This window comes from Equus asinus, chromosome 27 (genome assembly GCF_041296235.1).
Source record: "Equus asinus isolate D_3611 breed Donkey chromosome 27, EquAss-T2T_v2, whole genome shotgun sequence".
Taxonomy (NCBI): domain Eukaryota; kingdom Metazoa; phylum Chordata; class Mammalia; order Perissodactyla; family Equidae; genus Equus; species Equus asinus.
This window is the reverse complement of record NC_091816.1, coordinates 36,143,989-36,163,620: the sequence shown is the minus strand read 5'-3', so window position 1 is coordinate 36,163,620 and position 19,632 is coordinate 36,143,989. Positions and strand designations below refer to the sequence as shown.

Below are 19,632 nucleotides of genomic sequence, written 5' to 3'. Positions count from 1 at the left end.
AAAAGGAATCAAGGTGATGGAATGAACAAAGCAGGAGGCTCAGGCGTGGATAAGGCGATTCAGGTTCCAGCTGAGTGTCAGTCAGGGGTCCTCTGGTTTTGACATGCTCCTCAGACATCTCCACATGTCGCCAAAAGCCCACATGTGTCAACAGCACAGATCCAAGACCCAGGCTGCCAGACTCACTCAGCAACTCCTGCACTTACTGGCTGGTGACACAGAGCATGTTTCTCTGCTACCCTGTTTCTTCCTATGTAAAATGAGCAATAACAATACCTCGTGCTCAGGTTGCTGTGAGAATGAAATGAGCTAACTCATGTGAAGGACTGAGAACACTGTCTCTCATACAGAAGCACGCAATCAGTATCGGGCCTTACTCTTCATTTCATAGGATGCCCCCACTCTCTCTTTCAACATGATCTCCTTCTTTGCACATATGTGATTATAATTCCTTTTTTTGAACTAGGTAAGATTAACTATTATTAAATGAGTGAGACCTGGAACAACGGTTTCCTATTAACATGAACATCTTGAATTACATTTCAGAAAAGCTAGTTCCACAAATAATATTTGTAAGAGAATGAATTAATTTAAGAAAGATATGATATTTCTCATCACATATTTTAAGGGAACAAATAATGTCTTTGAATATGCAAACCAAATGGAAAGAGCTATGTAAAAATGGGCAAGATAGAAACTTTTTAAATGAGTTCTAGAATATTTTAATAATTTCTCATGAGATTTTCACATCTTAAAATTACATTGACTCTACACTTCCTTATGAAAGAGTTAACAGTAATGTAACAATTGAAATCAATTTATGAAACAAGGAGTTATTGAACAGCTACTATTAACCAGGTCTTGTCCTCAGCCCTGGAAAGATAATAACGGACAAAATAGAGAAAAATCTCTGCCCCCATGGAGCATACATCCTATTTGATGATGAGAGAATATGGCCCTAATAATATGAAGAGTAGATCAAATACAATGTTGGAAGATGATAATGCCAGAGAAGAAAACTAAGAGGGAAAGACAGATAGGATAATATAAATTTATGTGATAATAGAAATAGGGTGGTTGGGAAGAGGCCTATGAAGAAGGACTGGAGAGGGATGAGGGAGCCACTCGACGGCTGATGAAGAACTTGAGCTGAGAGAAAACATCAAGAACAAAGGCCTAAATCTAGAGTGGGCCTCCTGGGAGATGGATAGAAAGAAAGCCAGTGTGGCTGGGAGGGTGAGAAGGAAACGGAGAGAGTGAGGGGAGTTTCCAGAGGGTAAGGGCCTTGGCTTTTCTCTGAGTGAAATGGAGGTCCACTGGAGGGCCCCACACAGAGAATGACACGCGCTAACATAGGTTTTACCCTGATCGCCAAGCTCTATGTGAGGATGGGGTGAGGGTAGCAGAGAGTAAAGCAGATAGGATTCTGGACCAGAGGAGGTGGGAAATGATCAGAACCTGCCCATATTTTGAAGGTAGAGCCAATAGGATTTCCTCATGAATGTGATGTGGGAGCCATGACAGAAAAGGAGGGCCAGGGATGGTTGTCAGGTTTTAAGCCTAAGTGTGAAGTAACTGAAGGCAAAGGTTGACCTTGGGAGAAGCAGGTTTTGAGAGTGAACTGGCTCAGTTTTGGAGATGTAAGCTTGATGCCTACTAGACGTCCACCTAGAAGAGGTGGAGTTGCAATTGGATATGTAAGTCTGGATTCCATGGGAGAGGTCTGACCAAGGGAGAGAAACGAGAGCATAACCAGATGAGATCATCAATGCAGTGGATGTAGATGTAGATAAAAAGACTAAAACCTGGGATATTCCAATGTTAACAGTTCAGGGAGATGAGGAGTCTTCAATAAAGGAAGCTGAGGAATGGCCAAGACAGTGAGAAGACAACCAGGAAAGTACGGAGTCCTGAATATACAAGCTATAGATTGGTAACTCTTCATTTGTTTGTCTGGATTGACGTAAACTAGGACATTAACTTCTCAAATTTTTCACAAAGATTTAACCAGAATGAATGAAAAATATTTTATGTAAAAGTGAGTTATCATGTATTCAGTTACTTATCAGTAGCTATTACTTTAAAATTTGCATACATTATATAAACTGATAAAAATTAATCCATATCCAGTTACATTTAAAAATTATAAAATTTATCAGCCTTTGTTTTGTTCTTTCTGTTAATGTCAACAGAATAAATTGTTTGATCATATGGTGGAGAAAAGCCTGGAAGGGAAGACATGTGACCACTGTTTGATGTTTTCCATCCATTCAATGTAGAACTCAGAAGTCGCTAACCAATCCCATCAGGCTGATATTTAGGAGCAAAGTAGGACAGAAAGTTACAGATAAAGCAAGTCTGCTGCTTATTTTGATTCATATATGTGCAAACATAATGTAGTCTAATTCACACATGATGAATATTTTGTATAAAAATAACTTTGTCCACAAAGCCTACAATATTTTTTAGGAAAAGGACATTTGATGTACAGAGAATTGCACTGATATTCCCATCTGAAATTGAAGAGAGAAGGGAGTAAAATAAGAGACTCAACTTACATTTTAGTGTCCCCATGGGTCTATGACTACATTCATATATAGACATGAATATATTTCCTTCAGCAGAGCTACAAACACAGCTGCATATAATTTGAATTACAATAATCTATTTCTTCATGCACTGTAGAGTCTTTTCTGGGTAGTTGTAAAAGATACACTAAAATTTTACTTTTGCTATCCTTAAGGCTCTCATTTCTTGAAGTTTATTTTCCTATTTCTATTACCTAACCATCATCAAGGACCCAGAGACATGATATTGGAAATCTCCTGGATGGAGAACTAAGATACACAGAAACTAGGGAAAGACAAAAAAGGTGATATATTTTGAGATCTTTCTCAGGTAATTTGAAGTAGACTGCCCAACCATTGTTCAAGTGCTGTCTTTGCCCTTCTGATTTTATCCATTCATTCATCCAACCATCCATCCAAAATGGTTCACTGAGAAATTTACTATTATTTTCCAAGTACTGCTTTTTGCTCTTGGGCATACAACAACGAATAAGACAGACAAGTCTCTGTTTTTCCAAAGTTTACATTCTACTGGGCAAGGCAAATAATTTACAGCAATAACTAAATAATTTAAGCATAACTATTCTAAGAATAAGAATCTTAATTTATCCCCTAAACTCAAAGCTTGTCTAGGTGATTAGAGTAGAGTCGGCTGGTGAGGAAGCAAAGTGAACATGCAGATGTCCATGCAGATGTCCACTCCCAGGACTTGGAATATTGAGTATGTAATAAAAGGATGGAAGGAATGCAGAAGTTAATGCCGAGTCAACCCAGCATTAGCAGATTGCTCTGTGATGGGCTGTCGGCTGCCAATTTATTGTAGGGTCCTTGAGTGCCTACTGTTCTTCTGAGTAAAGCCCAAAACCTCCCATGGACTCTGTAATTTCCGATTTCCCGTCATTCTCATCCTCCCCTCACCTGCCCAGACCCTGCCCAAAGTCTTCTAAGAAATTCAAGTTTGCAGACAAGTCAGTTGTTTCATAGAACCCAAACCTCAGCTTTAGTAAGTTTATTTTTAAATGTCTACCCACCTGGATTGGAGGAAGGCAAGAGTCGAAGCATGTGGACTACATCGCAGGCCTTAGTCATTTTCCACATGAGAGATGATGGTGGGAAAGGGAGAGGAATCAAAGAAGACAGATTCTACTCTCTCCCTGGAAGATCTCGTTTATTTCCACAGTGCCAACTCTAACTAAATACCTGATAGCTTTCAAATCACATTGTTTAAACACTGATTTCTTTCTCAAACCAAAGTTGAATTTCCAACTGCATGCTGTCTCTGAGGGTAACCTTCAAGTCACTTCTCTCTCCTACACTGCCCATATCTTCCTAAGGAGCCTTCTATCTGTTCCTCATTTCTCATACTTTTGTAACTGATGTGTTTCAGGTTGTTTTTGTCTCATTTATCCCTAGCTCCTTCCTCTTTCCACTTCCTTAAAGAGATTAACGTGTGAAACTACACAGTACTGCCTGATTTGTCTCTTTCTTGTCTCCTCTTCTATTTCCTTTTTTGCTTTAAACTACCAATAAAGTTCTATTCAAAGCAAAAACTTAACGGGGTTACTTTCCATTTCAAATGATTCATGGACTCTTCAGGTCCTAGAGAAGTCATTGATTTTATTCAATTCATTCATTCATTTTAATTAGAATCATTTTCTCAAAAGAAATCTTATACAGAAGCCCTACATTAAAAGAGAGAGATAAATTCGAGCTGCTCAGTTGAAGCAAGGGGATGGATTCCAATTCCTGCCATCGTCCTCAGTTTCACCCTCAAAGAAACCCTTGGGTCTCCACTGTGGGAACTCCATGCACCACAGTTTCAAATCTCTCACCTACGGAATCAGGTTTATGCTCACAGGACTAGTGTGAAAGGCGTTTGAACTACCTTTGATCATCATCTACCCTCAGCAAATTAACTTCTATCTCCCAAATCCTTCAGGCCTTTTTTGTGCCTTCATGCCTTGATTCTTTCTATTCTCTCACTTTGAATCCTATTCCTTCCTCTCAACTTTATTCTTAAAGATGCGTCTTCAAAGTTGTCCTCTAGGCCTTTCAAGACTCCAAATTGTAACTCGTTCTTTCATCTCTTTATTCTCAATCATTTTTCCTGTGTCTAATAAAGCACTTACTTCATTGGATGATTTAAAAAATGTCTTTCCTCTCCCTGTGCTAAAAGATTATAATCTTTCAACGGTGTAGCTGCAAATACAATCGTTCTCCAATAAACGTTTGTGGAAAGAGTAAACAGTTTACAAAAAATGTTTATTTAATGAACAAGTTTTTTCAAAGTTTTCCTTGCATTTGTGTTTCACCAAATAAAAGGAGGACAATTTATCCTAAGGTTCACATTATTTATACAAAATTTGAATATGCTAAAACCTAAATAGTAAAAATGAGTGAAGCAATGCCATGGAGATATGAAAGACATTGATAGAGTTTATCTTTTTTCATGATGATACAAAATACCATAATTCTGATTTACTCTTTCCTTTTTGAGAGCAATGAATTTTTAAAGGTTTAAATAAATATCCTATTGATGTACCACTTATTACAACAAAAACCCATGTGGTTGGAGAGTTTGCTTAAGATTTGAAAAGAGAACAAAAACAATTCTTACAGTTAAATGAAAATAGTCAATTGTGACTGATGAAAATTCTCCTATCAAACTCTAAAGTCTCCTAAAGTTTGCAGATTTATTAATAGCTTTTTATCATACATTTATTATTTCAATCAAGCAAAAGCAAAGCAAATAGTTTATGTTACCAATCCACTTAGAAGGCTTAAATTTCAAATTTACATAAATTTAAAATAGGAGATGATAAAAGATACGTAAGTCTAGTGTATCTTTATTTTCTGTGGAAAACACCCAATATATAGCTGTCATTTCTAGAGCATCTCAGTTACTGGCAAAGTACACAAGCACATAAGGCCCTTTTCAGTCTCTTGTCACTGCATTTCTCCCTGATAATTTCCTACTAATCAATCTATTCATTTTCTATTCATTCTATGTCACTAAACCTCCAGGAATTTGCAGAACGTGCCAAGTCTATCAGCTCCAGGGGAGTCTGATCATTTCCTCTGCCTAGAATGCTCTTCACATGTTGGCTACTTGGGAAATTCTCCTCATCACTGGAATCCCAGCTCAAGTGTTGTATTTTCGATGAGTTCTTCAATTTCTACTCCCTAGGAGCTTAAATCAAACTGAGAAGACTATTAAATGACTAAGCGTGTGTATCTATATATGTATGAATGTTTGTGTCCCCCCAAAATTCGTGTTGAAATCCTAATGCCCAATGTGGTGGTGTTAGGAGGTGGGGCCTTTTGGGGGTAATTAGGTCATGAGGGTGGAGCCCTTATGAATGGGATTAGTGCCCTTATAAGAAAAGACCCCAGGGAGCTGCCTCCCTCTCCACACCTGAAGATACAGCAAGAAGTCAACAGTCTGAAACCTGGAAGAGGGTTCTCACAACAACTCGATCATGCTGTTGCGGGGGATGAGAAGTGGCCATCTCAGAATGTACCTCTTTGGTTTATTTTTAAGAAGCAAAGACTCTGAAAGAAACTTTGGCCTTCCTCCTAAGCGCCTAAAAGAATTTAAGATCAAAGCCATAGATAACTCTGGGTATAGATAGACTGGGAGGATCCTTGCTAAGCCCACTCTTGTCAATGTTCTGTTTATCAAGCACTTACTTTTCCATTTCCATGTGAATTGCCTTCCTTTTGAAATCCCATAACTGATTCTCCCACCCCCAACATCCTCCTTTGTCTCTACCTGAAGATGGTATTTAAGATGAGAACTTCTACCATTTTGGCAAGTTACTCAGAATTCCTGGATCTCTCTCATGTATACATGTTATTAAACTTGTTCGATTTTCTCCTGTTATTCTGTCTCATGTCAACTTAATTTGTAGCCCAGTCAGAACAACCTAGAGTGGATAGAGGAAATGTTCTTCCTCCCTTACACTGTCACACTGACTTTGGGATTCCATAGTCCAGAACTGTGAGAAACAAATTTCTGCCATTTATGAGCTCCCCTGTCTGTGGTATTATAACAGCTCCTACAGACTAAGACAGAATATGAATGATGAGAAAAGATCATAAATTGCTTTTTTTTTTTTTAAGATCGGCATCTGAGCTAACATTTGTTGCCAATCCTTTTTTTTCACTCAGCCATGGGGCTGGCCCCTAGATCATCAGTTTTAAAGTTATGCTTTATAGAAATTCACAAAGGAGAAACGGACATCAAAAAAGTTAGTAATCCTGGTGACCTGGAGCAATTTCAGAAGAATTTTGATGTGGAAGCTTGAGTGCGACCTGGTCTTGGAGGGTGGGATGATTCAGAAAATAGGATACATAAGTATGCAGAAGGGGAGTAAACATTGTCCGTGTTTGGCTGAGGGGCGATAGAGGGCAGGGTGGTGGTGGACGCATCTGCTGAGGCTGCTTGCTGGACAGAAGTAGCAACACTCTTGGTTAGATACTGAAATATTTAAACAAAGCAAGTTACTCTTATTGAATCAGGAATACATAGAGCGTATTCTAGCATGTATGTGTTGTCCTTTTTTGAGAAGAATTCAGTTCAAATCCAGATTGAAAGCAGATCAGGGTAAGTCTCTCTCTCTTGTATATGCTGGTTTTCTTTACCAAATCAAGTCTAGTTAACCTGACGACACTGCGTGTCTTCTGTGATGAACAAGGTGCCATCTTTCATCACTGCGCAGTGTTTAAATCGTGATCAGAGGACTTCGGCATTTCAATCTTCCCAGCTCTGACTGGAAAGTTTGAAATTAAAATAACTTGAGAAGTTCTATGCTAGCAGTTGCTCAACTGCCCCCTCCAAACAAAAACGTGAAAAAGAACACGTACATGTGTTCCATTTCTGAATTCCAATTTTAGTGGTAATCCAAAATTTAAAAAAGGAAACTATTAAAACTACACAATAATGTACAATAAAGCCATATGTGTTTCATATCATGTAAATATTCAAATAAAATTATTCATACATTTAACTTATTTCATTTCAAATTTTGGATTAAGTGATTTAATAAAATATATTAAAGTTCATTTACACATGAATTCTTATTAAGAATTTTAAGGGTTAGTGTTTGTGCTATAACTATTGTTTATAAAGAACCCTAAAAATATAGTGAATAGTTTTGTATACTATTTATGACATTCTCGGGTTTTACAAATTTTTAATTAGTCCCCTAGCTAGTATCCTTCTGACATTATCCAGTAGTCACATGGGTAACTTTTAGTTTTTTCATTATTACATTTATTATTAAATTTTCATTATTACAGTTCCAAATACAAAAATAAAACATGATAATAAAAATTCAAATAACACCAAAAAATACAAAGCTACAAATTGGAAATCTCTCTTTGACAGCCTACTTATCTCCCATTAGGAAGGCATTACAGCTACAATTTTAGAATGTCTATTTTCCAACATTTTCTGTGTATATACTGTGTGTACCTATAATTTACAGATATGTACATGTCCATATACACAATAGACATTGCTCTGTGACTTGCTATTTCTTTCCTCCAAAAAGGGTGGATCATTTTAATTTCCCAGTAATAGTGTCTAAGGAATATGCAACTCCCTAATCCCTCAATGATATAGAGTAATTTGACATTTTTACTTCTGTGCAAATCCAACAGGAGAGCAGAGTTACTGTTTCATTTGTGTTTCCTGGATTCCTAGTCACAGTGGGCATATTTTTAAGTGTTTATTGGCCTGTTGTGTATCTTCTGTGAATTGCCTGTGTACGTTTTCCTCATAGATCTCTTGGCTTATTTGTGTCCTTGTTCTTCTCTCATCCATTTATATGATACCATTATTTCGAATGTGATTACATGGACAGAGCAACTGTTTTTTGTAGTCTGATCTTCTTCTTTTACCTTTTTTAAATTTTTTAATAGATGAATTTTTACATCCATATATAATCTGTCAATGTATTTCATTTAGTTTCTAGATTTCTTCAGGAGGCTTTCCAAGATTTAAAACCTAAAATTTCTCAATGGACAAAAAAAATGACTCACACATTTGTGGTCACTTGTGTAACAAAATTGATGGCACAGTGCAGTGGAGAAAGAATGATCTTATCAATAAATGATGCTGTCTCATTGGACAGCCATACTGGAAAAAAAATGGATCTAGACACTATATCATACCTTACCCAAAATTTTGGATGGATTGAAATTTGAATCTGAAAGAAAAAAGTGTGCTTACTTTTAGGATGACGAACAAGTTATTAACCACAGTGATGGTTTCATGGATGTGTATGTATCTCAAAACATATCAAACTATTCACATTAAAAATAGGCAGTTTACTGCATTTCAATTATACCTCAATAAAGCTGTTAAAATTTTTAAAGTTTTTGAGAAGAAAATAGTAGAATATCTTTACGACTCTGAGGGTAGCAAGGCTTCTTAAATACTATATTTAAAGCACCAATCACAAGTGAAAATATAGAAAAATTAGACAACTTTAAAATTAAAACATTCTATTCATCAAGAAAACATCAACAAGGGAAGGACAATTACAGAGTGAGAGAAATGTTTACAATGCACAGATCCAACAAAAGAACTGCATGTAAATATATAAGCAATGCTTATAATTTAATAAGAAAAAGACACATGACTCATTATGAATATGAGAAAAGAACAAGTGCTTCACCAAGGAGGACATATTGACAAACATATGAAAAGGTGCTCAAAACAACTTGGATGCTCATGAACAGTATTATGGAATAAAAAATGGTGGTTGGTTTATGTGACAAAGTACAGATGATGAGAATGAATGAAATACAGCTTAGTGACATGATCTGGATGGATCTCAAAAATGTAAGGATGAATGGAAGAAGCTGGACACCAAAATACACATTCTGTATGATTTCATTTGTATACATCAGCTACAGTGCTAAAAAGTCAAGAGAGTGGTAGCCTTTGTGGGGGCAGTGACTAGAGGGGATAGGAAAAGGACTTCTGTGGGGCTGGTAAAGTTTATTTATTGATCTGTATGGTCTTGATCTTATGTGATCTTTAATCCGGGAAAATTGACTGAGCTATACATTTATATTTTTATAAATAAATGAAAAAATGTATATTCAATACAATGTTGTCTTAACGTTTTATTATATTTTCACATAGCGATTTTAAGTTTTGAATCTTTATGTTTCTATCTGTAATTGATGTGTAACATTTGTTTATATTTTTAACATTTTAAAATCGAATCAGATTTCCATTTTGACCAACATCATTTAACAAATAGGTCATCCTTCCTTATTAAATTGGAATAATTTTACAATAATTAAGTTTCTCTAAAGGCATAGATCTGTTAATATAATCCCTATGCTGTACCATTAACCTCTCTGTATATTTCTGTGGTAATTCCATACTGTTCTCATTATTTCATGTTTTTGGTATGCTTTGATATGGATATGATATGGATATGGATGATTGATATGATACGGATAGGAGAGTCCTTCTTTATCATTCTTTAAATATATATTTGCTATTTGCAGTCTTTAACCTTTCAGATTACTTTTTAAATGTATGCAAATTTCTATTAAAAATCCAAAGTAATTTTAATTCAATTTTACTGAATTTAAAACTTAGTTTGCAGAAAACTTGTACATTTAATTTTCATTTTTTTTATCTAGAGATGCAGTATGTATTCCTATTTATTAGGGTATCATTTTGTTTTCTGTTGTAAATTTCTATTTTATTTTTTATAATACGCTCTCACATTTCCTGTTAGATATATTTATGGCAAGTTTTAGCTTTTTTCCTATATATATTTCTATTATACTTCTAATAAGTTACATCCTATGTGGAAATCTATTGATTTATGTTTATTCTGAATGTAGTCGCCTACTAAGAACTTATTATTACTAATAATTGATCATCTTCTCTTTCTAATATTTATAATTCATCTCATTTTCTTAAATTTTTGCATTAGTTAGCCTCTTCTGGACAATGTTAAATAATATTTCCAATACTGAGGAAGTTGTCCTTGTCTTGACTTTTACGGGACTTCTCATAATAGTTTAATATTATGATGTTTTCTATAAGTAAATTTATTTATATTATGGTCCTCTAGACATTTGTTAAGGTGACATATTATTTTAGACTTGATTTAAGTTCTAATGTAAAAAGAATGAAAATGAAAGACACATCTTCTTAGAATAATTTACGCACACCTAGTGTTCACAGGTCTTCATCATTCCTGCTTTGAAAGGAGGCAGTTGGCTTTGATAGGTCCTCATATGGGGAATATGTGGGAGCTAAATACTCATAGTCCATGTTGCGGATTCATATACAGCAGTCCCCGTCCTTATCCCTGAGGATACATTTGTTCCAAGACCCCCAGTGAATGCCTGAAACCTCCCTTAGTACTGAACCCTATATGTACTATGTTTTTTCCTGTACATGCACACCTATGATAAAGTTTAACTTATAAGTTAAGCACAGTAAGAGATTAACAGCAATAACTTCTCTTTGGCCTATCCGAATTGCCAGCATCACTGCCCTTGTGCTTTGAGGCCATCATTAAGGAAAGTAAGGGTTGCTTGAACACAAACACTGCGATACCCCAACAGTCAATCTAATAACCTAGACGGCCAGTAAGTGACTAACGGGCGAGTGGCATCTATGACATGGATCTTCAGGACAAAGGTATGATTAACATTCTGGGTGGGATGAAGCCGAACAGAGCGAGATTTCATCACACTACTCAGAATGGCAAGTGATTTAAAACTTTCAAATTGTTTATTTCTGGAATTTTCCCTTATATTTTTGGATCATGGTTGAGTTTGGGTAACTGAAACTGCAGAAAGCAAAATCATGGATAAAGGGGGACTACTTATTTTTACTGAAATTTAGGAGGAATTAAGAATATAGATTTTTGCCAATCCTCTAAATTTCTAGTCTATCCTGATACAGTACATGTTTCTATATAAACAGCTTATTTGAGATTGTTAAAAAGAAAAATGGTGTTAGCATCATGTGAAAATTATGTGGGTGCTTGCAACATTTTCCCTAGGCAAGTGGAGGTGATATAGCAGAATTATAACCTATAACAGGAAAAGAAAAATGCCTCAGCTCATATTCAGCACAAAAAAGGAGCTCTTTCAGATCCATGTGTACCTAGGAGCCTCTCCCAGCTGGACTCCCCCTTGCCTTGTTCAGCTCATGGTTCAGGTCAGGTTGCCTCCCTCTGTGCCTCTTAAACTATGGCTTTACAGATGCTGAGCTTGTCTGCCATCCGCTACTGCCTGAAGCCAGCATTCTCACTCTACTGGTCTCGTGGATTTTTCATACTTCTTGAGAAGCCCTTCAGCCACTATGTGCTGCCCCCTACACTTGGCAGGCACTCTCTCAAAGTACCAGTTATCATTTAGATTAATACTATCATGACAAAGGTCAAAGATTTTGAGTGGTCCGCAGCATAATTGTCCCATAATCCCTGTTATTTTTGGTATATCATTTAAAAGAAGTCAAGGTGTTTAATGAATGCATATATCATGTTCAAATGGAAATGCTTATAAAAAAGTACTTAAAATGGAAATATATATATATATATACACATATATATATATATATATATATATATATCTGTGCAGGGCAGGGGGAGTGGCTGGCTGGTAGCACAAAAGCCCACTTGGGGACCTCCGGGGAACTCCCCGACAATCAGTGTTCCTGGGAAGAGAGCTCCGCCAGAGAGGAAGAGTCTGAGAGAACCCAGGCAGGCTGTGCAGACCTAGAAGAAGCCATCTGACACTCAGACCTGGGTCAGAGGAAAATCAGGGCTGACAATGTAAAATATGCACATTCACTATGTGGTGCCACATGCTGCCTTCGAGAAATGCTATGTATAAGGTTATGTGTATAAATAAGCTCTATGAGATTGTGTGTTTGGAGATAAAGTTTAAGGACAGCCCACAATGTTTTATTCTTCATTTCTAAACAGATGCTCTACCTAATAGAGAAAATTTCCTAGGTAAACTTCAAGTGTTAAACAGCAATAATATTTTTAAGGTGTACAAGCTTTCAAATAGAAATCCCACTTTATTCCTATTATACCACCTTGTAAGATACACATACCACCCAAACCATTTAATATTGGCATGACTTTGCACTCTTTTATGATTTACTGCTTCCTTGGGCTGTACCTACCATCACAGCTGGGTAACGCGTGGTTCCACTGATGGTTCCTCTCACAGACAAGTGGCTCATCATCGCTTAGTGTGTATCCTGGATCACAGCTAAAAGTCACCGTAGATCGGATGCCAAAGTTACTGCCATGCCGCCGACCATTTACAGGGATCCCCGGATCGAGGCAAGAGTCTGACTCTAGAGTCACACCTAGATGCACAGAAAAAGACATTATAGAAGGACTTATCTGGTTTGTAGAAAAGAAAAAAATATTTGTGCCAAAGTATATATAACATATTCCCAGACATTATCAGAACTGGAAAATTATGCAAGTGAAGTCAACAATTCATTCATATAAAAAGCATTCATTTTCAAATTTGCGAGTCTGTTTTTCTGTAGAGATGTGTATTGTTACACTGTTGGCCAGAGGATCTAAGGTACGACCTTGAACGCTTCATTGACCTCTCTGAATTTTACCTTTCTTCATCTGAAAGCCAATGAACTGTGCTAAAGGAAGTCTAAACCTTTCCATTTTCTGCCTCCATCCCTTTCCCCCTCCGTCTCCTTTCTATCTTTTATGTTCCAGTTGGATTTCGGTAGTCATACTTCAACTGTGATATATATGCATAAACATACCCAAGCCCATACACATACAATGCAAATGAAAACTGCACTGGAGCTGATTTTCTAAAATTGCATTCCATAAGTCTATACATTTTTTAAAAATTTGCACTTAAGTCAGCCACTTTTGAGATGGCTACAATTAGCCTATGCCAAAAGATGTTAAAAAAGTGAAGTGCTATATAAAGTCAAGTAATTATGATCACGTCATTATAAGAGTTTCTTTCTCCATCTCCCACATTTCTCTTCTGTCTAGAATAATATATATTTTAAAAGATAAGGGAAATGGGAATAAAAGAAGAGGATACGATTATAATGTTTATGAATACAAAGAAATAAAAAAGACTTTGCTATTGCTATCATAACTCTCTCCATACGTTTCAGAATATTACAATTATGATGGGAAATATTAATCAAAAATCGTAAATTTTTATCAACATTCAGACTCTTCAGTCCCAAAATGATCTTTCAAATAACATTTCTGATCATTGCTTATATTTTACCATGCAAAACAACTAAGGGGTGACTTTTTAAACTAAATAATAACTGATAATATTTCTTCATTAGTACACTAAAATGTGTTTCAATAGGAATAGGCACATAAGCAGGACAGCTGAGCCACTGTTCAAAAATGTGTAGTGAGGAATGTGATTTCAAGGAGAGATCCAGCTCCTGGGGGATCACCTCTAAGCCCTTGGGATTTCCTGAGTGGTGGGAGTGTCTTTGTTATTCATAAGGGGGCCCTGGACCACAACTGACAGTTTATATTCACCAGTAGCTCAGGGTGGGCCCCTGAGGCAACATGAGTTCACTCCAACCTACAGGGAGGAGGCACGTGAAGACTGAGTTCAACCATGTGGGCAATGATTCAATCAATGATGCCTGTGCAATGAAACACCAACAAAATCTCTGGCCAGGGAAGCTCAGGTAAGCTTTCCAGGTTGACAGTATACGGTCACATATGATGGCTGGGGGGAGGCGACACCATTCATGACTCCAAGGCAAGAAGACGGCTAGAAGCTCTGAGGCTAGACCCATTTCCGGACTCTACCCTCTGTGCCTCTTTCTCTTGCTAGCTCTAAATTGTCTCCTTTCCCTGTAATAAATACGTCTGTGAGTAGAGTGGCTTTCAGTGAGTTTTTGAGTCCTTCTATCAAATGATCAGACCTGAGGGTCATTTTGGGAACTCCCTGAACTTGCAGTTGGTTTCAGAATTAGTAGAATGTAGCAGAATGTAGTAGACAGACTTTGCACTCTCCAGGTCTCTGCCCTCAACCTCACAGTTTGGTTAACAGTGGGTAAAAAACAATGGAAAAGACTATCACAGTGAGGTTTCCGAAGGAAAAAAATAAAACAATGAAGAGAAAAAGTACCAATGCGAAAAAAATAGAGCATCACTTTTCCCAGGAACTTTTTCTTAAATGGGCATTCTCATTTCATAAAAAACAGCATGTCTATTGTCCTAAACAACAGATGCAAGCACACCTTCCATCCATGCAGGAGGCATGATTCTGCCAAAGCAACAAGGGCATTGCTTGTCCCCAAATTCATCATCTATACTGCTCCTGTCTCTCTCTCCACACACACATGCACACACATGCACACATGGGCATTCGTACTCTAAGGCAGTGTCTATGACCTCTTTCCTAACACCCCAAAGATCGTACGCAGCATCTGTACAGTGTGCACAGTACCAGTGTACAGTGGGTGCATAAGATTGGCTGATTGGTTTTGTAGCATCAAGATCAATGTAACAGTTCTCTCAAAAGAAGAAGCTTTGCCAAAGAAATGGTTTAGTCTCTAGGTTCCTGAAAAACCAATTAACTAAATTATTCCATTTTATCAAATGACTTCCCATGATCACTAAACTACACTATACTCACTGCACTGCTGTGAGTAACAATAATAGGAATTATTATTTTAGACAATGTGAGAATAATGTATTAACATTATTCAATAGTATCCATAATGAAATCTGTAAATGGTAAGCAAACTTTTTCGCCCATAAAATTTGTATGGAAAAAAGAGAAAAATATGAGAGGAAACCTAAGTATACAAATTTAAATTTAGGATTCTTTACATGTGAAAGTGAACTAAAAAATAAATAAAAGTGTTAAAGTCATAACTGCTGGTTAGTATCAACTATATTCTATTGTTTAATCCTTCAATCAGTTTTACAAAAAATGGGTAAAAATATTGAGTTATGAAATGTGGAGATATTGTGCTCCTTAGCATTACAGATTACCTGAAGATTTTTATTACACGCGAGGATAAATGTTGAGTGGTACAAGTGCAATAGATTTGGTGGTCAATTCACCTGAAACACGCCATATATAGGAACCAGGAAACGATGACAGGAGGAAAGGGCGTGGAACCATAAAGGAAGGGAAGTGGTTTAAAGGGATGAGACCTTTCGGAGAGTCTAAAATCAGACTGTGGGGACAGGCACTCAGCACTTTGAAGGGAAGGCCCAACAAAGAGTTTCAGAGTACCGTTTAGAGCATCTTTCCCCTTCTTGTCTCCAGCCACAAAGACACAAAGAAAAAGGTGGAGCAACAGGTTTTATTGAAGCTCTAAGAACATCCAGATGCTGCTCCAAGTGTTTCTTACTTGAAACTTAATGCCACTGTGAGTTTTTTGATGCTAATGTTATAAATATACTTCATTTCATTTGGCCTCTGTCAAATAAGTGACTGAATAAATTTGCTGTTTTGTGAATAAAGGAAGATGATTACTTTGCAAAGCTCCATGTGCAGATTATATTAATGTATATTTGACAAAAGTAAAGTTCTGTTCAGCTATCTATTCTTACAAAAGTTCCAATCCGAAGAAGGGAGTAGATATTCCCTGAGTAAAATCTTTTATCTGCCAGCTTTAGCTTAATCACTTTCCACAGCCTCCAAAAGGGTTTGAAATAGCAGTTACAATTCCATTTTACAGATGAGGAAATGGACCAAGAAATTAAGTAAATTACTCACATCATATTATTTACTGAGCTTCAAACCTAAGTCTTTGTCTATTTTTCTCTCTTCTCTCTCTCTCTTTCTCTCTCTCTCTCTCGTGTGTGTGTTGCATCCATTTTTCCAATTGTATTGCAACTATTAGCATTACATCTTGACTGGCCTCCCTTTCTAATCATAAAAAAGTCATTGAATCTCAGGAAACTAATCTGCACACACTCACTTGACAAAACTTATTCCTTTGCCCATTGCAAATTTTTAAAAATTGCATATGAATTGTACATGAATTGAGTTGTAGGATATATACATTTACATGTATGGAATCTTGCTTCTTTCTTGAAATGGTGTTAAAAATATACTTTTGAAAGCAGTTCTAAGAAATGCTCTAAACATAGATTTTCATGTGCTCATCTGGGCATGAAGTGGAGTCATTAACAGTTTTTTAAAGCAAGGATGTTTTACAACGTCGATCATATGCTTGGATATTTGCTTCTGAACATATTTCCTCAAAGGGTTCTAGAAATGGTCAAAATTGTAAAGGGGTTGGAATATGTGTGTTCTCCACGTTTGTCTCCTCACCCATCTCTGCCTTTCTCCCTAGGTCCTTCATCACTCTATGTTCCCCCGCACATGCCTGCAGGCTCTCTGTCCACCTGGTACCCATGTGTCAGGCCTACATTTGTCATGGCCTGCCTGAGCTGTCTTTGACAGCCACTGGCACCTGCAAGCCACCTCCTTCAGAAGCCCTTTGAGGACTCGATCAGAAATTCAGAATTCAGGCCTGCCCAACAGATGTACTGAATTATAAAGTCCAGATCTGAATTTAGGAGTCTACATTTTACTAAAACCCCCAGGTGAATATTAATGCACAGTAATATTTGAGAAAAACTGTTCAGCATGCTCTCTAAACAGGGATGACCATGTGAGTGGTCAGGGAGCTCTCGAAAAGTACTTAGGTCTTGATACCACTCGCAGAGGCAGCAGCCTAGGACATCTGAGCTAGCCTTCTGGCATCTGCATAGTTTTAAAGCCGGTAATTACAACCCCAGCTGACAACCACTGTGTTAAAGATCCCAGGCCTTTCCTGCCTCATTTTCTTGTAAAAATGACTTTCCCTCCTTCTCGTAAAATACACAATGATCAGTAAATACACTGAGGTGATAACAAGTCAAGCTTCAGTGTGACATCCTTCCCAGTAATATTTTCCCAGTATACTTTCAATGCTTTCACCCAGAAGGATGCACAAAAAATGTACGGAGACTTCTGGAAGGGCCACCAGGGGTTCACAGTATGAATGTGGGTGCATGTTGAGACCACTGTCCCTTCTAGGAGGGTTGATGCTGTGACGACATCTTGCCCATCCTGTCACCTGCGGAGGGCTCTGCCCTCATCAATGACTACAGCTCCCCACTTTTCCAATGAAGTAGGAAGGAGAAGGAATTCTCGACTCCAGGAGATGTGGAATTTCTGACATGCACACAATTATCACTCCACTACAAATGCACCAGCTTGGTAATTGTTTTCATCTTCTTTTTATTGAAGGAAGAAAGAAAAGTTGCAAAAAGTATTGTTCTCAAGGGGTCGCTCCGGGTTAGGGAAGCAAGCCTTCCAAGGGCTCAGGTCTACTTTCAAGTACAGGATAAATCACAAGAACCCTGAACCACAATCCAGCCACTCTTTTAAGATTATAAAGATTATTGTTAGAAGTAGATGCCTATTAAATTAAATTATTATATTAGTGAGGATGATAAGCTAAATAGGAACTTGTGAACTGACTTTCTATCATTCTTTGATTTTTAAGAAAGAAAGAATAAAAGCACCTCATTTATGTAAATGATTTAGATGAGCAATGGAGATTAGTTTCTACTGTCTGCATATGGGCTTTGAACACATTTCTTCAAAGGGCACTGGTAATGGGCAGAATCACCCATGGGTACACGAATAAGAGAGAGACAAGAGTAGACAGAAAGACTCTATTCGACTATTTACCAGTGCCTGAAAACACCGATTCTCTTAAGTTTCATCCAACTATATATTCAAAGGCCAAGCAATTCTAGTCTCAAAACCAGTGGGAGGTGAGGTGGAGAGAACAGAGCACTAAGCTGATCAATGGAGTTTTACAGACTCAGATGATTGTAACGTGCATACATCTTTACTCCAGAACAAAGGGATAAAGAGGCATTAAAAACAGCCGAAAAATAAAATTTCCTGGTTCTTAAATTGTACTTCAAGCTTAAAAAATATGTTACTTTGAAATAAATGCTACATGTTTATGAAGCCAAACTAATAACTGAATTCAATTGAAATTACTCTTTAAATCATTAATAATCAATTCTCTTGCTATCAGGATAAGTAGAATATGATTCCATCTTTTAATAAGAAAGTACACAAAACTTTATATGTGTATATGCACATATATATATATGTTTGCATGTAATTATACTCATGAGCATGTAAAACAGAATTAAACACAAGTTATTAATTTGAGTTCATTGGAAAGGTTTGGGCAGAGCTTTACATAGGTAGTAGGAAGTGATGTGGAGGAAAGAAAGGCAAGAAAAAGAAAAGAAATATTGACTAAAAATCCAGTGTGTTAGCGGCCAGCCTGGTGGCATAGTGGTTAAGTTCACCTGCTCTGCTTTAGCAGCCCAGGGTTTGCAGGTTTGGATCCCAGGCATGGACCTAGCACCGCTTGTCAGCCATGCCGTGGTGGCATCCCACACAAAAAAGAAGAAGATTGGCACAAGATGTTAGCTCAGGGCTAATCTTCCTTACACACACACACACACACACACACACAAATCCAGCACGTGAGATATGACCTTGTTTGCGCATTTGTAAAATTACATGTGTGGGTGTATGTAAGCATATATTTTTACAATAACATTGAAACTTCATTTTGTTTATTTTGGGAAAGGATTCTGATAAAGGACAGCCACAGAAGTCCTGCAAAATAAGACTTTTATTCCTTCAGATCTGAAGGTGAACTTTACTCGTCCACCTTCTTCCATTCTACTCTGAAAGTGAAGCATTTTCAAAGAAAAGAATAATTGCTGTTATTTTTAATTAACTGGTGTTAAAATTTATTCTGAGGATGAATCCCCCTCAGCTATACTCCAGAAGTATATTTGCATAAATAGTACTGTAAAATAATGTAATGATTTGGGGCTGGCCCCGTGGCCGAGTGGTTAAGTTCGCGCGCTCTGCTGCAGGCGGCCCAGTGTTTCGTTGGTTCAAATCCTGGGCGCGGACATGGCACTGCTCATCAAACCACGCTGAGGCAGCGTCCCACATGCCACAGCTAGAAGGACCCACAACGAAG

General features: G+C 37.3%; 1 protein-coding gene across 2 annotated transcripts in view; it reads right to left on the bottom strand.

Moving 5' to 3' along the window:
- CSMD1 (CUB and Sushi multiple domains 1) overlaps positions 1 to 19,632 on the bottom strand; it is a 1,835,848-nt gene that overhangs the window by 352,457 nt on the left and 1,463,759 nt on the right. For both annotated transcript variants that reach the window (XM_044760557.2, XM_070499942.1), the window contains one exon: positions 12,751 to 12,939. In XM_044760557.2, the coding sequence (XP_044616492.1) occupies positions 12,751 to 12,939 (189 nt within the window). The remainder of the gene's footprint in view (positions 1 to 12,750; positions 12,940 to 19,632) is intronic.